Genomic DNA, 18,796 nt, shown 5'->3' with positions numbered 1-18,796 from the left:
GACGTAGCGATCGGCCAGGATCGATTAAAGCCGCTTTTCTCGAGGCGCAGACGGCGGAATTACCGGTTAGAGATCGCTGCTAATGCCGCCGGCGACGACAGAGTTCAGGGTGATTAAATCCGTCAAATCGGGATCAAGCTTGTCTCCTTACCGCAAACAGCCGAGAGAATAATCAGCATTGGAATAATCTTAGCTCGAAAGCATCAGGGCCGTTGGAAACGCAGACGTTGCAGCGCTTTCGAGATGCTATATCGGTCTCTTCTCTCGACGAGATGGGCGGGGGGAGGGAGACGATAAATCGATCGCCGATAATATTATACGTATATTTCCATGTTTGTCGTCGACGATAACGCGCGGAAATTTAATCCGACGAGTTCAGCGAAAAGCACACATTTTTCCTCATCTTCGTGGCTTATACCTCGGAGGCTTATCAATTCGGCGATCGATATTACGTAGACCTACGTCGATCGTTACGTAATACTTTTATTCATTGCCCGTCTAGCTTTGCGGACTCGAAAACTCGTTCCTCTCGTCAATCTTTTAATACCGCCGCGCCGCTTACCAGGATTCATGTAAATCGATATAGTTCGGTGGCGTGCGCGTTGGCGCCCACCGAGTCTCCACTTTGGAGATCGCTTTTCTTATGCAAATAAATCTCTGACCGAAGGGGCAAAGGGCTCAGCGGTCAAAGAGTGCGATCGATCATCTCGAGGGTGAGGGCCGCTAACGAGAGGTAAGTGTTTCGTGCTAATTCCGCAGCCCTGTCGACGGCTTCGATCGCTTTGCGGATTTATCGCTCGCTCTTTGCTCTTTCGTTGCGACAACGTTACGTGGGGTTACAAGCGAGGAAGCGGATCGGCGATAGATACCCCCTTAGATAGCCGATACGTCGGTGTATCGCACCGGCGGCCATAAATTCGGACGAAGAGGTGGAATCGGTAGACGCCCGATTTAAGCTCTTTTTCTCGCGCTTCGAACCCTGGAGCGCGATCGGTTTGATCGGTCGTAGAGCGCGAGATCGTCCAAAGGACCGACCTCGAACATCAGCCGCGAAACTAGAATCCGAAATTTCCGATCGTGCTTTCTCTCGAGGACAAAGCCTCCTCTCGATCGTCGAGACACCGTCTTTCGTGTCTTGCGTTCTCTCGTACCAAGTACGACCATACGACCACCGACTCGCTACGCTACGCGCGTATATTATATTTCGCCATTCTCCGGATGGCTACGATTCGGAACAGACGCGATCTCTTATTACGCGCGCGTAGCGCTAGCCGTATAGCGCGCGATGGCGACGGCGGACGCGAGCACGCGCGAGCACGTATTTCCGAAATAAAAATATCGAGGAGCCCGTCCTCCCGAGGAGATCGATGGAGATCGATGGCTTCGTAGATAAGCTCTTGCCAGATGCGAGACTTTTCTCTGGATGGGATAGTTCGTCGAAGGAAGGAAGAAAGGGACGAGGGATCTCCGGATTGGGACGGACGGCGAAGGGACGCGGCGTCGAGCCAGGAAGTTTTCTTCGCGTTCGTTGGCGCATAAGGGTTAATTTGGGACGACGCTCTTCCCCCATCTAGAGCCATGCAAGCCAGTTTCGAGTCTTGTCCCATCTTCTCCGTCTTCGCTCTCAGAATCTCTTCCAAGTTTCGAAAGAACCACGCGTGCGATTTATTCGAAGAAATAAGTCGATCGTTGGCGATTAAACTTTTATACCAGCTCGTACGGCCCGTACGAGGTAGCAAATTGGATTAAATACTTTTCCTCTCGTTATCTAAGCTACTTAAGTGGAGTAGGCTCTCTCGAGTGCGTATGCTTTTACTCCGACTAATCCGATTTCTTTCGTTAATATCGTTCTTATAACGTCGTCTCTCTCGGACGCGTTAATTCGCCTACTTTTATGGAACGTCGTTCCCGTCCACGTTGCACTTAACGCGTCGTACGCGCTGGTACGCGCTCTATCGGTCAAAGCCCTCGGCTACTTACCGAAAGAAAATTATAACGATATTTTCTCTTAATGCGTTAGCTCGTCCGACATATCTTTTCGGTCGAGGAAGAGTCGGTTCTCGTCTCTCCAAAATTTTATTCCTTTTTTTCTTTTTCGCGGACTGAGATCGATTCGATCGTTAATCGAATATCGCCGCGGAGTAAACGTCAGAATTCGGAGTTAGCACCGGCGCGGCGCAGACCTATAAATATCCTTAATTTTAGTCGATGAGAAGTTTATTCTCGGAAGTGGTCGAGGACAAAGAATCTCGTTGGTAATGCGTCGGTAGCGCGTTCGTGGGTGAGAAGGAAAGTGGCCTACGCGACGACGAAGAAGGAACGCGTTTCGCCGCGGCTACGAATTTCGAAACGAAAATCGCCGAAGGAGATCGACACCGGCGAAACAGGATTGGAACAGGATGAGTTCTCTCGCGTCTAGTGGTACGCTGGTAGGAATTTATTATTCGCCGACGAGAGAACCGACCGTTTCGTCTCGAAATAAAGGAGAGCGGATAATTCCTTTTCGTCCAACGTTCTAACCTCGGGAGAGCAAAGGAATTTCGCGAATAGAACCGTACGAACGAATAGGGAGGGAACGAGGTTAGATGAAAAGTGAAAGGGACGGACGGACGTTAAGACCTATGATTACGAAGGAAACGTACGGAGCCGTGCGCGTAAATGTCGACGTCATCGATGCGATCGAAATTTACGACGGAAGACGCAACGGAGCGCGAATCGTTTTTCCCATATTCAATTATTTCTTGGAGCGAGCCTGATGATTCGGATTTCGGTTTGAAGAATCGTAAGAGGCGCTTTCGTACGAACGTAATGGATCGCGCGGCGAGGGAAGGTGGAGGGCGCAAGAGGGGCGCAAGAGCGGCTAGGTAGACACGGTCGGGGAACAGGTGAGAGGGAGAGGAGCATTGCCGAGGCAGAGCATTGCGAGAGAGAGAGAGAGAGAGAGAGTGAAAGGGGGGGACGGCGACGGAGGACGGAAAAAGTACGAGCCTAAGAATAGAGGCTACGAACGTACACTACCTAACTAGACTATCTATTTCTAGCAGTAAACAGCCCGTTCCTTCGGCATTGCGAAATGACGAAGGACGCTCGGCTCGGAACACGGACGGCGAAGGTCTCCGGCTCGAGGCTCGTTAAACTTTCCTCTAGATTCTCGAGGAATCTCTCGAGTCCGAGATAGGAGCGTACGTGACGTTTGCGAAATAAATCTTTTTTTCTTCTTTGCGTATTCCTCTCTTGGTATCATCGGGTATTCCTAAATTTATCGCTGACGGTCGTTCGCTCGAATCTCTTTAATTTGCATGTCTCGCGGAGAGACTCTTCGTAAAGGCTCGCGATAGCTAGAGTCTCGTAAACTCTGATATATTTAGATATTTTAAACGTCAGCAAAGTCTCGCGTTCTGAAAACTCCCTTTCGAAGCTTAAAAGCCTTGATAAGATTTAAAAGTTGGAGAAGCCTCGAAAGTCTCGGAAATCTCTCGCAGTCTTGGAAACTTTGGCAACGTAGTCGTCGAGCACTCGTCGGAGCGTACTCGAGGCACACGACTCGCGTCGCTCGAGGAAGGCGGAAAGAAAGCCCTTCGATCATCGCCGTTTCCGTTCGAGTAGCGATTTTCCAAGATTCGTAAGACCATCGACCTTATCGAGATATCAACGCGGTAGAAAACGATTCTTGGATCGACGATCGCGCCGAAGATGGCCAGCTTCGTTCTCCTTTGCTTCGTTAACTTTTTCCATCCGAGATACAAAGAGCATGGGAGAGAAAGGAATAGCGAGTCATCGTAGCAGCCGCGTTAAGTGAAGCGGCCAAGTCTCGATTAGCCTTTGCCATCGGCGGCGTGCGCATCATATTGGTAGAAAAAGAAACGGTGGATCGTATGGGGAGAGGTAGGGGCAGGGGACGGGAGAGAGAGAGAGAGAGAGAGAGAGAGGGAGACGACGATGATGGCGGCGCCGTCGCCGACGACACTCGGATGCCAGTGCTCTTTCTCTCTTTCTCTCGAGTTCGTTCGCTCGCTCGCTCGCTCGCTCCTCGACACCCATTTCGTTGAACCCTAGGGAGGACAGACGCAAGGCCAGACACGGACAGACAGAGATTCGCGAGATCCATTATGGCCGCTCGAGTACCCGCGCGCCCCAAATCCTAATAAAACCCCCATTGCCCGTGGAAGACACAACGGAGCCCCTTTTATACGCCGAAAATCTTTCCCATGGGCGATCGAGGATGCCAGAGCTACGGCGAACTACGGTCGCCTCTATGGAGGGCTCCGAGAACGTTAAGGAGGGATAACTCATTCGCATTCGCACTCGTACCGGTGTTCAGTGCCGTCGCTAGATCGCTCGTTGCCCTCTTACGACCTTACTCCTCTTTATTTTTATTTTTGCTTGGTTTGTTTCTTCTTTTTCTTCCTTCTTCTCGAGAAACGCCCGGAGACAGACCGGAGCGTTCTTCTTCTCAAATAAATACAACGAACGAATATAGAGTATAACCTTAATGGAAACGTAGCTAGGCACGTTTCGCTCTGTACTTTGGCCTTTGGTAGACCGACCGACAAAGTTCGTACGATTCGCATAATAGGAGGTAAACAGACGCAACCCAGGCCGTATTTTAATGGTAATCGAGGCTCGAGCCGCGACGACGAGGAGGAGGAGGAGGAGGAGGAGGAGGAGGCCCTTCCCGCTGGCTCCGATATTAAGAGAGGTCGCGTGTGCGTGCGTCTCTCGTGAGTTTCGCATGCGTGTTGGTGGCCCGTCTGGCCTCTGACCCTGAGCTTTCTCGTGCGTGCAAGGCGCGCAGGTCGTTAAAATGGCACCAGACTTCCTTTGACCGGGGTGCAGTGTCGTTGGCCCGTCGATGACAGAAGGTCGCGCAGGTGACGAGAACCGTGAAACCAAAACCGGTTGTTGTCCGCTCGGCGGGCCGAACGGAGACGAGCGAACCCGACGAATCTCGTATCCCTCGTGCATCATCCTCTAAGACTTCCTTCCTACTCGAACCGATTCGTAGACGCGCTCAAGGACGTCTTCTCGGAAAACTTTCCTCCTCCTGAATAGCTTTCCAAAAGCGACTGCCAAAGGGACGGATCGCGACGGCAAGGGCTTTTCATTTATTTTAATCGAATCCACGTTTCGCAGATCTCGTCGTTTCGTTCGAACGACCTCGCCACCGACGAGCGTGGTGGATCCTTTATTGCGCTTAAGCCGCAACGAATCTAGGCTCAGCCCTTCCGATTTTATGATAAAACGAGATTGATCGTTTATGTTTCACCTTTCCCGCTCTTCCGAGGGCCTTTTATTTCTCTCGTCTCTTCGATCTATATAACTTTGCTTTCCATTTATTTCCTCGATTTAATCTCGTTCCATTCCACTTGGAGAGATCAAGGACGTTGATCGTTTCGATCGTTCCGACGGGGGCCGGGGCAGGGACAGAGAGAGAGAGAGAGGGAGAGAGAGAGCGTCGGGTCGCTCTCTAAAGTAACTTTCCTCCTTCGACGAAGGAACCGATCGGTCGAATTATTAGCGATCGGAATTACTTTGCGGTGACCGCCGACGTACCGTTCGTACGTTCCTGTTCGTTACTCTTAATGTCCTCGCCGAAACGATCAGCCACGAAGGTCAAGCGCCTACGTACGACGGCAAAGATTCGCCGAGAGATGCACGGATCGAGAGTCGACCTTCGGCGGTTAGCCCCTACCGGACCGTTTTCGGAATCGAATCGATTCCAAGAACTATAGGTACTCCTCGTTAAGAGGGTGAAACCGTTCGAGCCGAAGGTCGCGGTAAAGATCCAACGCGATGATCCTGACCGTTCCTGCGCGGTTATTCTCTCTCGCACAATCTCGACGATATATGGAGTAATTTGGCAGATCCCTTGGACGATATAAATACGATATAATGGGCTGGCGTTCGCGTCTGAGATTCGACGCGCATCGGCACGCTTCGTAAACGTTTCGCGTTGTTCGCGCGTAGAAAGTGTCCTCGAACGATCGTAAAATCGTAAAATAGACTACGGCGTAATAGTCGGGCGTAGAGCGGTCGCACACGTGTGAATGACCGACGTGCGACCGGCGCTCGTTGGACGAGTCCAGAAGAAAGGGTCGGGATTGCGGTAGGTCTGGAACGGTGGAACGTAATGCAACACTGCGTGGCCGCACGCCGGTGGCCGCACGTCGGTGGCCGCACCATGCCGAGCGCGTACCCATGCCGAAGGCGCGACGATCGCGACGAGGCCAAACAAAGCGCGATCTGCCTTCTTATTGGCCTCCGTCGACCATTTTAATAGAGTCTCTCTCCCCCTCTCGAGCTATTTATACTTTCAATTGAATTTCCGTTGAAAACGACGACTCGTTGACCGACGACGTCTCGTTTCCCCGTAAACCGAGTAAAGGGACGTGGCTATCGCGTTACGAGCTTCCACGAGCTTTCGTCGGAGGAAAATCGTCGACGAAAGCAATGAAACGGCCTTCTACGTTTGCCTATCGCACGAGAACTACGGAGATATTTCGCGATAGTATAGCTAAAACTATTACGGACGTTTCAACCTTTCGAAAGCGGACCGTCCTGCTCTCGAAAAGAAAAGTTATCGCCTCTTTGATCGCTTCCAAGCGGCAGCGCGATCGTTCGCGCGAAAGGCGCCTCCTACGCAGCTCTCTCGAATATGCGTCCGACGATAGAACGTGGACAAGGAATGGAACGAGGAAAGGGAAAGGGAAAGGACACTGCCGATAAAAGAGCGGCGAGACAACGCACGTCGCTCGCAAACTCGCGCGCTTGTATCGCGAATCGACCGTTATTCCCTCTGCCTGCATACCGTGGACGCAAAGAACTCGAGACGGAGAGAGAGAGAGCGAGAGAGAGAGCGAGAGAGAGAGCGAGGCCTCGTCCGAGAGGCTCGGGGAGAATCGCAAGGCGCTTAACCGACACGGGCCATGTCCTCCTCGTCTCGTTTCTCGCTAGTAGTCGTCTTCTTTTCAGACTACGCGAAAGCGTGGGACGCCTAGTAGTGACCGTAGTAGTAGTAATACCGCTACTACGTTCGCTCGAATCACAAGAGAGAAAAAGAGAGTTCCTTTGTTCGACGAGAATGGACGCCATGAGAACCACGTGTTTGGTTTCCCGCCAAGCCAACGCGGCTAAGGAGAAGGAGAAAGATAGGGCGAGGAGAAACCGGAGGTTTGTGGTCGAGACGAGCCGCTCGAGAAAGCCCGTTTTAGGCGCAAAGTTCTCTCCTTTCGCGTTCCTTCCGACGCGGTAAGACGCATTTTTCGCTTCCCTCGTTCCGCGAGAGGACGTCGATCTAATTTTGAGGTAACTTTTATGAAAAATGGTATAGGCGGTTTGAACGGCGGCCGGTATAAAACGAAACATCGGTCGTTTCTCGTAAATCGAACCTTTAGGAAGAGTGCGTTCGATCGGACGAATCTACGACAGAGAAATGCGAATGTTGGCACGAGTGGGAGAAGAGCAAGAAAGGAAGGAGCTTCGAGTTTGCTATCCTTTCAGACCCTTCCGTCTCCCGCTTCGAGCGTTTCCTCTTACTCGCAGGAACGCGGAGTAGAGGGAGAGAAGGCGTGGAAGGATAGACGGTCTACTACCACTACTAATACGAAAGATGGCAGTGGAAGAGAGGCGGACGGGTCGTCTCCTTCGAGCGCGACGTTGTTCGTGGCGACTAAGCGACATCGAGTTCAAATACCTCTAAGAGGCCGCGTCTCCTCTGGAATTCTACCCGCGAACCTGGATCCATCGCTAGGATAATAAAGCGTCGCTATAATAATTCTTTCTCTCGTTTTCGAAAGGAACAAACAAAAAAAGGAAAACGAAAGCAAAGAAACGCACCTCTTCCAACGACTGCTTCGCGGAAAGTTCGACGGCGAAGCAGGAGTGTCTCGTCGACAATGTTCTATCCGTTATCGCGGCCGCGTATACCGAAGTAAATAATAAGTACTTACCGGCGATCCTTGTCTCTTCGATGGTGCGAGGAGAGCTTGCAACGCGTGGGTCGTTATTCGCAGCTTTCTCGAACGTTTGCGTCGACTTGGTCGTACGATAGAAATCTAGAAATCGGGTTTCATCGACGCGAACGTACCTACGATACGCCGTTGCGATACGTCGAACGTCCCGCAGGTCCGCCGAGTCGGATTAACTCGAAAGCAAAGTACATCGATCCGAGCCTCGGTTCGAAGGCTTTGTTTGCTCTCGCTCGGAGGCCTAGATAGCAAAAAAAAACGCGTCTAGACGTCAGATTCGCGCGGTTTGTATTTTAGCTGGCTCTCCGTAGAGCTCGGCGAACCGCCCGGTTACGTGCCAAATACACTCCGCGGGTGCCAATTTACTCTCTCCTCGCTTTATCGGGGCTCCCTTTGGGGAAGCACCTTCCTTCTGGCCCTCTCCGATACATAAAGCGCATTCGATCACGAACGAGTAAAGTGGCTCCCTTTCAAAGTGGCAAGAACAATTAAAAGGGAAAGAGAAGAAAGAGATTGGGTCGTTTTTTCGTTTCCGACGCTCGACGTCGGACGAAAAGTCGGTACGATCTTGCACGAGCTAGATCCAGCGCTAGAATTTAGTCGCGTCGACTCATTTTCGCGCTCGAGTCGAAGAAAGAAAGAAAGAAAGAAAGCGAAAGGCCGTCGTCCTTCGCGTCCCGCCAAGAAGGTGCCTTTCATCGGTCGTTGCCGCTGCCAGCTCGTAGACACGGGACGTTTCCCGCCAAGCTGCGCGCGCACCTTGCGTGCCGTTCCCAGCTCTTTCTCCGATCACCGCCATTCCAGAGTTCCTCGTCTTCCATTCTCTCTTCCTCCTTCCCCTTCTTCGTAGCTTTCCTCGTCCTTTCGACCGGGTCTGCCCTTTTGCCCGGTTTAACGGGCCTAACGAGCATCTTCGACTAAGCGCGAGCCCTCGAAATTTGTCGCTGCCTTTCAAAGTCGTCTTTGAAACGACAGAAACTCATGGATTTCGTTCTATCTTACGCCGATCCCGAGATGTATTTTTAAACGCGCGCGAAGAGACGCGCGAGATCCTTCCGAGGAAGGAGGCTCCTCCAAACAGGAAGTTTGAATTTCTTCGAGACTCGCATCCTAGCAGGTTCATTATGCATGCACCGACGACCTGGATCGTGTTTCGAGCGTGCGCCTCTCCGTTCCTCCCTCCCTCTCTCCCTGTGAGAAAGCCCTTTGCGAAAAAGTGCGTGCGAACGTGGCACCGCCGAGAAGAGAGAACAAAACGGGCCGATTCCTTGGAAGACGAGTGCAGGAAAAAAGAAAAGAAACGAGGCGAGCCAGACAAGGCGATGGTCGGACAAGGAAGAGGAAGAGCGGCTCTCTCTCTCTCTCTCTCTCTCTCTCTCTCTCTCTCTCGCTCGGCGTGCACGAGGAGGAGAAGAAGGAGACGGAGAACGGTCCTCCCTAATGCGGCAAAGCGGTTGCTCTCTTGAAAAGACTCGTTCCGTTTGGCCATGAAATGAGATCTCTCCGTTTCGGTGACTATCGCACGCCTCGGTTTCGTTGGTTTATCAAACGATCGGCTGGAGCTCATCCGCGCGATAAGTACCTATTTGCTCCTCGGCTCGTTTTCCTTAGGAGACTATTCCTCTTCGAGGTCTCGTGGTTCGCTCGTTGTCGGGGTTGCTTGACTACGGGCGTTTTTCGATTCTCACGTCGCATCTGTGCGACTCGAGAAACGAGTATACGTCGAATGTCGAAGCACGAACGTATCTACTACCGTTAAGTTACCGTACTTTCGACGTGCGTCATTAGTCAGCGTTGAAGAACTCCCTACGAATTTAATGGGAATCAACGTTACGATGGACAATATCGAGAACATTTTCCGCTTCGTTCGTTTTACGTACGTTTTACGTAGCAACACGGATATGTTAGAGGCTACACGGGTCGTAATTATCAATCTCGAACGAGCGTATGCTACGCGATCGCGCGCGAACGTTCCACGAGCACTTTACGAAAGAGATATGAAGCGTGGAAGCGTATTTCTCCGTGCAAAATTTAACGATACCGGCTTGCCTTTTCTTTTTTATACCTCGAACGTGCGATCGAAAAATCGATCCGTATCCCCGTGTCCCTGGAGTACCTTTTATTTCTTTCATTTTTTCTCTTCTTCTCTTTCGTTTTTCTTTCGTTTCTCTGTGCCTTCTTTTTTTCTCCATCTAATCGTCCGATAGAGAAACAATCTGGGCGATGTGCGCTAGAAAAAAGTGCAACGAAAAAAATCGAAGCGTAGCAGAATAAAGAGGAGACGCGCGACACGCGCGTTCAGCCAATAACGGCTAACGACTGCGAGGAGCGGAAAAAAGAGGAAACAGGCGTGCAAAGAAGAGGAGGGATGACAGATAGATAGATAGAGAGAGGGAGAGAGACGCGCAAGACGGAAATTGGCGCGTTGGACGCTTTACAGCTCTCGCGATTCCAAAGTCGAATCAGAGTTATTAAAGTTTCGTCGATCGTTCGCTCGTCTCTTTCCTTTCTCGTTCCTTTTTCTTTACGAAAGTTTATGAATCTTTGGTCTATCCTTCGTAATATTACAAAGGCCATTACCGTAAGTGCGAATAAGGGAGAGTAACGATAACGTTCTTACGCGCTCGCTCTCCCTCGGAGGAAGAAACGTTCGTCGCAGGATAGGGGTCTCTATTAAAAGAGCCAACGGCGAATCTAGGAGAACGGAGGAGATAGAAATTGGACGATATTTCGCGAACGGGGTCGATCTCTCGAATCGCGGCGCTCGATGAAAATTCTACGGGACGCCTCGGCCGGCTCTTTTCCGGTTGGAAAAGCGTTTAGGGGTGCGTCGGTGTGTGTGTGTGTGTGTGGAGACGTGGGGAAAAAGAGAGGACTTCTAACGTCGGTCTGTCAAGCTCCGGCACGTCGGTGGAGGACTGCTATTGGTGGCGGTAGTCGGTGGGGTGACTGCCTGGAAAAGCCGCGGGCTCTGCTGGCGTGTGCACGACGGATACGTGCCTGGACTCCATTACGGACCTCTGGAATCGCTCTTTTCTTCCGATAAAAATGGAAAAAACTATCGGGTCCGACCCGTCTCCTCTTCCTCCTCGTCGTAACTGCTCGTCCATCGGTAACTACTTGGAGCGTCGACCAGAAAGCACGACCTCCTCTCCCTTCTCTCTTCTCTTTCCTTCGTCGAGTAGATACGCAGCGTAGCTCTCGGCTCCGCGCCCCGACTTTTTCCCCTTTCGCAGAAGTCGAGAAAAAGGAGTTTCTCCTAATAATCGCGTCGAAAACTATTCCGAACGTTGAAGAAAGCCCTATCGATCGCTCACCGACTTTCCGTCGTTTTGCACTTTCGCGTTTATAGGTTGAGACCTATATTTAATCGATCGTATATATCGAGTCTTGTTATAGGTACCCGTACACGTAGATAGCCGCGGCAGGGAGAGGCGAAGCGAGCGTAATTAAACTCGAATATCTGGGTCGACGCGACCTGCTTCCGAAATACGCTTTTCACGATATTCTAGAAATACGAGTTCTAAATTCGAATGCGATATCGAAAGTAGAATGTGCGAGGATGTAGAAACGAGAGAGAGAGAGAGAGGGGGGGGGGGAGTCGACTGGAACGAAAGGAAATGTCCTTCCGAAAGCTACGTCGAAGCTCTTTGCGCGCCTCGTCGCGTATTCGATGGAAGAGCGTTATGGAAAGGGCGAGAAGAAGAGCGCCGAGCGTACGCAGACACGTAGGATTCGTTTGGAAGTTCGCTCGGCTGGGCGGACGTCGCGACAGTTGGCGAAACATCCTCCTCTCGTCGCGTCGACCGATAAAACGATCGAGAACTCGGAGGGTCGCGCAAAAGGCGCGCGTCTCGCGGATCGATGGTTCGATAAGCGATTCGGATCCTCGATCGAGCCTACGTCGGGCGTGATACGTTAAGCGTTCCATTTCGAATCATCGATCCGCACGCCGGGACACGTTCGACCGGCCGTCCTTTCCAACGAGATATCACGATCGACATTTGGGTCGCCTGCGCCGCTTCGCGCCGCACCGTACCGCATCGGAGCGCCGGCAGGAATATCGTACGGAAACGTATATATCGGGGCAGAAATAACTTGCTCTTAAGAGGTCGGAGTCCGCCTATTTCCAAGCGATGCTAAATTTGAACGAATCCGATTAGGCCGGGCCGCTACTTTTGTTGCCTCTTTCTTTTGTCCCGCTTTTCTCCTCGTCGTTCTCTCTTTCCCTCTCCCCTCGTACCGTCATTCCTCGAAAAACTATTTTTATCGAATTTATCGAAGCTATGCAGGAAATTTTCTCTCTTTGAAATCGGGAGTAAGGACGAAAAGGTAAAAACTTTCGTCGTTTCCTTCGGCTTCGATATTTTTTCTCAAAATAAAGGTCCGCGAGGTCTACGCGCTGTTCGCTCAGACTTCCTGTTTCTAAAAGCGTCCCGTCGCGTCGGTCACAGGAAGCCGTCGAAGTCGAAGAAATCGTGCTCACTTCGTGCTCGTCGGAAGGGTCGACGAGCCGACTTCCGAACGGTCGACTTTCGATCGACTTTTTCGCAAACTCCTCGAGGTCTTACGAATCCGAAAAGGCGAAACTACGGACGCGAAATGGCTCGCCGAAGCATTCTAGGTCGGCCGACGCCGAGCGTACCGGCCGAATCTCGTTTACCGATCGTTTCAACGTCGAAATTAATTTCGACGTTTCGCGAGCAGGTAGGATCGGGAGAACAAGGAGAGAGGGATAATGGGGAAGAGGGCGAACGTAACGCGACCGCTTTTCGAGTCGAAGAACTGAAAATACGATTCTCTCGAGACGATCGATATTTTCGATTTAACGATCTAATTAGCCTTCCCCGTAGATCTTCCGTTGAAAGTAAAATCGAAACGACCGAAGGCCCTTCTCGCTTCTCGAGCCTTCTTTCGGTCCAGTTCAACGAGACGTTACGACGTTTCGACGATCGATCGGAAACTCCGATTACCGGCGCGTATCGTACGCGCCGATTAAGTACCACGCATCGGCAACGAGTGCTGAGCGAGATCGATACGAACGGGAACCGCCGGGATTCCCTTTGACCGGAGTCGATCGGGCGATTACGCTTCGTGCCTCTTCTCGTTACTTTGCCCTACCTTCTTCCTCCTTGCTACGTTTCTTTTCTGCCGTAATACGCTGTTTCGTCTTGTTCTTCCTCTCTTCTTTTCTTTTTGTTCTTCTTTCTCTTTCTCAGTCGTTACGGAAGGAGATCGATCGATGCGGTAGTTTTAGACGAGGAAGGGCTCGGACCCTCCTCCTTTTCCCATGGCGCTTCGTCGAGCGGGATAAGAGCAGTGCGTGTGCTCTTTGCGCGTACATCCTTTACGCGGGAGGTACGGTTTGGTACGGTTGAGCAAGAATAATACCCGTCTTCCTCCGGAAAAGTGGCGGGCAATGGGCAAGGTCGATGACATTCGGTCGGCTCGCGCGCGTCACGCTGGAAAAGCGTGAGCTTGCTCGCTTTAACCTGTCAGCGATGCGTTCTTCGTGAGAAAGTATCCGATCTTTCGCAGGGCAGGACGCGATTCGTGGGAGCACTGTTCTTCAGCGGCCCGTGTGAACGTTACGAGAGTATCTACGAGGCGAAGGAAATTTTTGGCTCTACGTGGGAAAATTACGTCTACGGGTCGCACGTGCTCGATCGACGAACCCCGACGACGTTATCGGGCGAGGCGCGTAACGCCATCCACGAGCGAAACGACCAATGAATTTGCAAGCCTCGCACTCCGCCTTGGGATTCTCCAATTATGTACGTCGCGCGATCCTATCCTTTCGCTTCTTTGTTTTTTAAAACGTGACTCGGTGGGAGTTCATTAACACTTAAATCGCCGGCACGCCTGAAAGACCGAACGATGGACTCGATGACGGAATAGAGGGGTAAAGGGGGGAAAGAGGAACGGCCGTCCGAAACGATAATTCCATTACTACCGGATCGTCCTGATTGTTATTCTTGGCGAGTAAGCGAGCGACGTCGACTCGAGATGACGACGTCCTTTTCTCTCGCTCGCTCTCGTCCGAGCTTTACTTTTAATGAGAGCCACGTCCACGGCTTTCCAGCGGAAAATGCCGTCCGCCTCTCCGTCTCGTCTCCTCTCTCTCCCTCCCCCTCTCTCCAACAATAAGAAGAATTCGTCTCTTCCGTACGCTTCGGGGAGAGATTTAATTAATGGACTTCCTAAAGGATTTCGTGCATTTTCATAGCGGCGCGATCGAGTCGGCTGCACGCTCGCGATTGTACTTGTCGTTTCGTTGGCAAATTCGGCGGCCTCGTCTTCTGCCTCTCTTCTCCGTTCCCGCTACATCGACGAATGATCCTTGCGGGACGTAATCCTTTATATCCGATATTTTATTAAATATAGATACGTACGTAAATCACTACGCCCGTGTATTTTTCGGAAAGCTGCGTGCACTCGTAAATGGCGCTCGATAAGTACACGCATTACCACGTCCATTAAACGCGCCCGCAATTACTCCGGTCTACTTACTACAATAAAATGATATTAACGAAACTCGATGTATCGGTGACTTGAAACAAACGACTAGGGGACTACGAAATACGGCACTTAACTAACCATTAATTAACGTTAAGCGATTAAATAGAGTAAGTGTTTGATCGATGACGTCCATTAGTTATGCGTTATTGCTTCCATTAAAACGACACTGGTATAGCCTGTGCCTTCTCTCTCTCTCTCACTCTCGCAGCTAAAATAATCTTCGAGGTCGAAGTACGCGGCTACGTACGCAATGTTCGTACTTTAATGAGCAAGCGTTAATGCGACTACTCGGCCTCTTTCCCCCACCCCGAGTCCCCTCCCTCTCCTCCGTACGTGCATACAAAAGTGCCACGTGCTTTTACAAAACGTGACTCCGAAGTTCATTAGCACCGCCACGCGCCAATAGCCCGAGGGTCGTTGCATGCCGGCGCCGCGCCGTGGACGCTTCGACGCTCGTCGTTTGCCTTCTCGTTCGAGGATACCTCGCACGCGAGATCATCCTTGCTCGGAGGAAGAGAGAAGTTTAACGGACTCGATCGCTCGCGTAAAAGAGAATTCCTTACGCGACTGCTTTTGTCGCGTGGAATGTCGTAACGTGGACGCTTCGAGTCCTTCCTCCTCGCGCTCTTGTTCTTTTCTTTTTCGCGCGGAGCTGCCCGCTTAAATAACGATGACGAGTTAGTTTCCACGTGGCTCAAATTAAAGAGTCGTTTAAACCTTATTTCGATATTCTTATTCGCTTCGCGATAAGCGTTCGACGTCTAACGAAAATGTTTCCTTTGCTTTCAGATCATAGAATGCAGCGCGACGGATAGTTCCCCGATCAAGGTGAGGGAGTCCGTTCGACTTATCGATACGGTCGTAACGCTAAAGTTATACCTATATCCGCTTATACATGTGTACACAACGGATACTTACAAGAGCGTAATGTCGTACCGTCGAATCGTTCAGTTCCCGAACGAGTGGGCACTCGTTCGTAGTCGTTGAAAAGCCTGCTTGAATTTCGAGACGCTCGAGTTTTTTCTTTTTCTTTTCTCTCTTTTTTTTTTTTTGTTTCACGGATTAGCCGCTAGGCTTAGCAGCAACAAACGGATATTATCGGCGGTAGGAAGGCAAACGTTGTCGTCGGCTTCTTCCTCCTTCGTCTTCCTTCTCTTTCGTCTTCTCATCACCGAGCGTATATAGGAGCGCTGGTACCGACACTGCTAGATACTACCACCCCTGGGAGGCCTTCCTTCAATTACTGCAGGGACGTCGCGCTCCGCCAAGCCGGCCTTGACGTAAAGTATGACGGAGTAATTTTAATTACGCGATGCAGCAGCTCTGAATTGTTGTTACCGGAAGAAGAGGATACGGCGGAGGAGGGTAACGGTGATGAAGGTAGCGTTGGCGCTGGTGTTGGCAAGGTGGCCCGCCTTCGGGCACATTGAACTAATTCACGTCGTTCGGGCGACACTTATTAAACCCAGGAATGCCGTCAGCCTTAATCCTCGCAGAATGCGGGATGAGCCGCTCGCGCGAAAGAGGAAGCCGGGGAGGAGGAAAGGTGGAGACGATATTCTCCGAGAACGCACGCGGCAAATCGGAAAAGCCTTGCCTGCGTTGACTCAGTCTCGCCGCGTAGTTTCGTTAATCGTCTCGCGTATTTCTCCTCGCGTTTCGTCCTTCCGTATCGCTTGTAGGATACGTACGAAACTGTACAAAACTAGCTTCGCCATAAGCATTTGCTGTCGTTCAACGATACGCCTCGCGCATTCGTTCTTTACGGGCTAATGAGAGTACGTTTGCGCGAGTAGCTTCTGGTCTAGATTCCTCGCCGAGACCTATCGGACATCGAGAGAAAGATCACTCGAGCCAAAAGTTGAGAGCAATTCCCGTGTAAAATCGGTTAAACGGGGATAGGGAGAGGATAGAGGCATAAGGGAAGGAGAGAAGTTCCGTTATAATTACTCTCGTTCGAGCGGAGCGAACGAGTTTCGTAACGAAGATGAAACAAAACGCCGCGCGTTGCGCGCGGTAATCATTGCATAATAATCAAGAGCGGAGGGGTTGGAGGAAGGGAATTTGGTCCCGCCGTCGTTAACGTTCGAGCTACGACGAGAGCTATCGTAAAGTTTTAATGAGCGTTAACCCTAAATTAATGTAACGATCTCGCGAATCGTGACCGCGTCCGAGAGCACGCGACGTTACGACGTCGAAGACGACGAGAACGAGGACTACGAGGATCGCAATCGTGCATCGGCTCGCACCCGGTCCGGCTCCGCACGATTCGTCCAGTAGCTCTCGGCTCTAACGAAAAGAGGAGAAGAAAAGGAAGACTCTTATATACCTACGTACGGGTATTAGCGGTTACGTAGTTATATCGGGTATACTTAAATTATTCGGTTCTCTTCTCGTCGAAACATGCCTATCTGTTAGCGATAGATCGTTCGATATTTCTCTCTCTCTCCCTCTCTCTCTTTCCTCGTTCATTTAGAAAAAAAAAACCGATCGAGAAATCAGGCGATAGAGACCGCGAGGTTGTCAATTAATCGCGGATCCGTTGATTAAAATTTTCAGTCGCTAATTAACGATTAATTAAAGAGATTCTCTTTTAGGCGCGTAGCATCGCACCAACGGAACGGACCCAACGAATCGGTTGCTAATTGCGACCAATTAGTAACGGATATTAAATTCGTCGAGTTATCGCCGCACCGCGCACGAGTTCTTTTTTACGACCGTCCGCGATCGATCGGGAAAGCGCGTTCGGAAGGCGATCGATCTTTCGCCAGCGACTTAAGAACGATCTCGTTGATATCATTTCCATTGTGGTAATTCGACGATTGACGTAGGATCGTTTGCTACTGTAAAAATCCTACATGGCACAGTATTGATTAATTCGCGTTAAAGTCTGGCAGCTTCTCGCTCGGATTCCAACGAGCTACGTATGCGGATACCTCGTTTGAAGGAAGATTAAAGAGAAAGGGTTAATGTGTAGGACATACTGTAGAACGAAACCATCTGGTACAGTATATCACGGACGAAGAAATATCTAACGCGCGTTCGTTTATCGTCGGCGAGGCTCGAACGATAAAGCGAACGAGCGGCAACTTTGACACGTTCGGTAGGACGCTCGCCGAACGACGCAGGACGTCGTCGCACTTCCCATGAAGTATCGCTTTTATTCTACCTTTTTCCATCGGTCGAGGACACCTCGGCGACGTGCATGAGTCAGAAAGCACTCCTTAGAAAGGGATCGAACGAGGGGTTTCTACCTCTACGACTTCGACCTGGAAAAGAGACGCGCGTCTGTCGTATCGAAATCACCATTGATTTTCTCTTGGACACGTCCGAGGACTACGATCCGAGGACTAGGTTCGTTACTTTTGCTCGTTGCCGATACAGACGCAGTTCCTATTGCGTGTAATAACTTATTTATATAACTCTCCAATAAGTGAATTAATTACGAAGCGAACCGGTGAGGTACCTTCGGTCGTCGATCGTGCAACTGGTTCCGTTGGTTATATCATGAAAAAAAAGGAAGCAAAAAGGAAAAGAGGAATGGAAGAGAACGAGCGGACCTTGCTTTGGTTCTTATTTCCGTAACTCGCGTGCACCGGAGTCGTGTAAATTGGACTGGCAGTGGCTTCGTCGTCGTCGTCGCGGACGAGCCGTGTTGTCGGTTCTATTAATATGCCAGAAGCGTACGCTATAAATTCTATTTCAACTCACCCTCCTCGACGGAGCACCGGCAGCAGCCTTGAGAGGCAAGGACAATCGATCTCTACTACCCTCTTGCTTCCTTTCCTCCTTTTCTCTCTCTCTCTCCCCCTCCCCCGTCCTCTACAGCGCGCGCGAGCGCGTGCGCGTACCGTCTAGCGAGAGGTATAGCGCCGGCGGCTGCGGAAATGCATATGCTTGAGCGCAACATCGAGTTACACGATACACACTCGATTCGGCTTCTAAAATATTTACGTTTCATTCCAGGGAAATCCAATCGATGGTTCAGCCGCCATTGGCGAGCGACGCCACGCGAACCAGTCGACAAAGTTTTAATCGGATCGCGCGATAGTACGTACCTACTATACGCGGATAATAATTCATCCACGATACTTCGAGCGACGCGAGTTTCGCGTCATCGGGCTCTCGCCGCTTTATTTCAGTTCGAAATCGGCGACCAGCCGATTTTTTACGATATGCCCTTTACGTTTCATCATTTAATCCTAGATAGACGTTCTTCTTTTATGTACGTTCAAAAAATGTATATCGACGAAATGCGTATCGATGAAAATTCTATTTGAATGAAACAAATCGCGTCGGCGCGAAAGGCG

At 50.9% G+C, this 18,796-nt stretch overlaps 2 protein-coding genes across 4 annotated transcripts in view; one reads left to right on the top strand and one right to left on the bottom strand.

Annotated features, from left to right (window-relative positions):
• LOC127070621 (uncharacterized) overlaps positions 1 to 18,731 on the bottom strand; it is a 51,647-nt gene extending 32,916 nt beyond the window's left edge. Inside the window, exon 1 of the mRNA XM_051008861.1 lies at positions 17,656 to 18,731. Within this exon, the coding sequence (XP_050864818.1) occupies positions 17,656 to 17,665 (10 nt within the window). The 5' untranslated portion in view covers positions 17,666 to 18,731. The remainder of the gene's footprint in view (positions 1 to 17,655) is intronic.
• LOC127068913 (3-phosphoinositide-dependent protein kinase 1) overlaps positions 1 to 18,796 on the top strand; it is a 148,851-nt gene that overhangs the window by 33,037 nt on the left and 97,018 nt on the right. For 2 of the 3 annotated variants that reach the window (XM_051005450.1, XM_051005540.1), the window contains exon 2: positions 15,276 to 15,314. The exons of the other annotated variant lie outside the window; for it this stretch is intronic. In XM_051005450.1, coding sequence (XP_050861407.1) covers positions 15,276 to 15,314 — 39 coding nt within the window. The remainder of the gene's footprint in view (positions 1 to 15,275; positions 15,315 to 18,796) is intronic. 3 annotated transcript variants of the gene reach the window in all.

This window comes from Vespula vulgaris, chromosome 1 (assembly GCF_905475345.1).
Source record: "Vespula vulgaris chromosome 1, iyVesVulg1.1, whole genome shotgun sequence".
NCBI classification, from domain to species: domain Eukaryota; kingdom Metazoa; phylum Arthropoda; class Insecta; order Hymenoptera; family Vespidae; genus Vespula; species Vespula vulgaris.
Note: the sequence above shows the minus strand (reverse complement) of the source record. Positions and strands in the feature narration are given on the sequence as shown.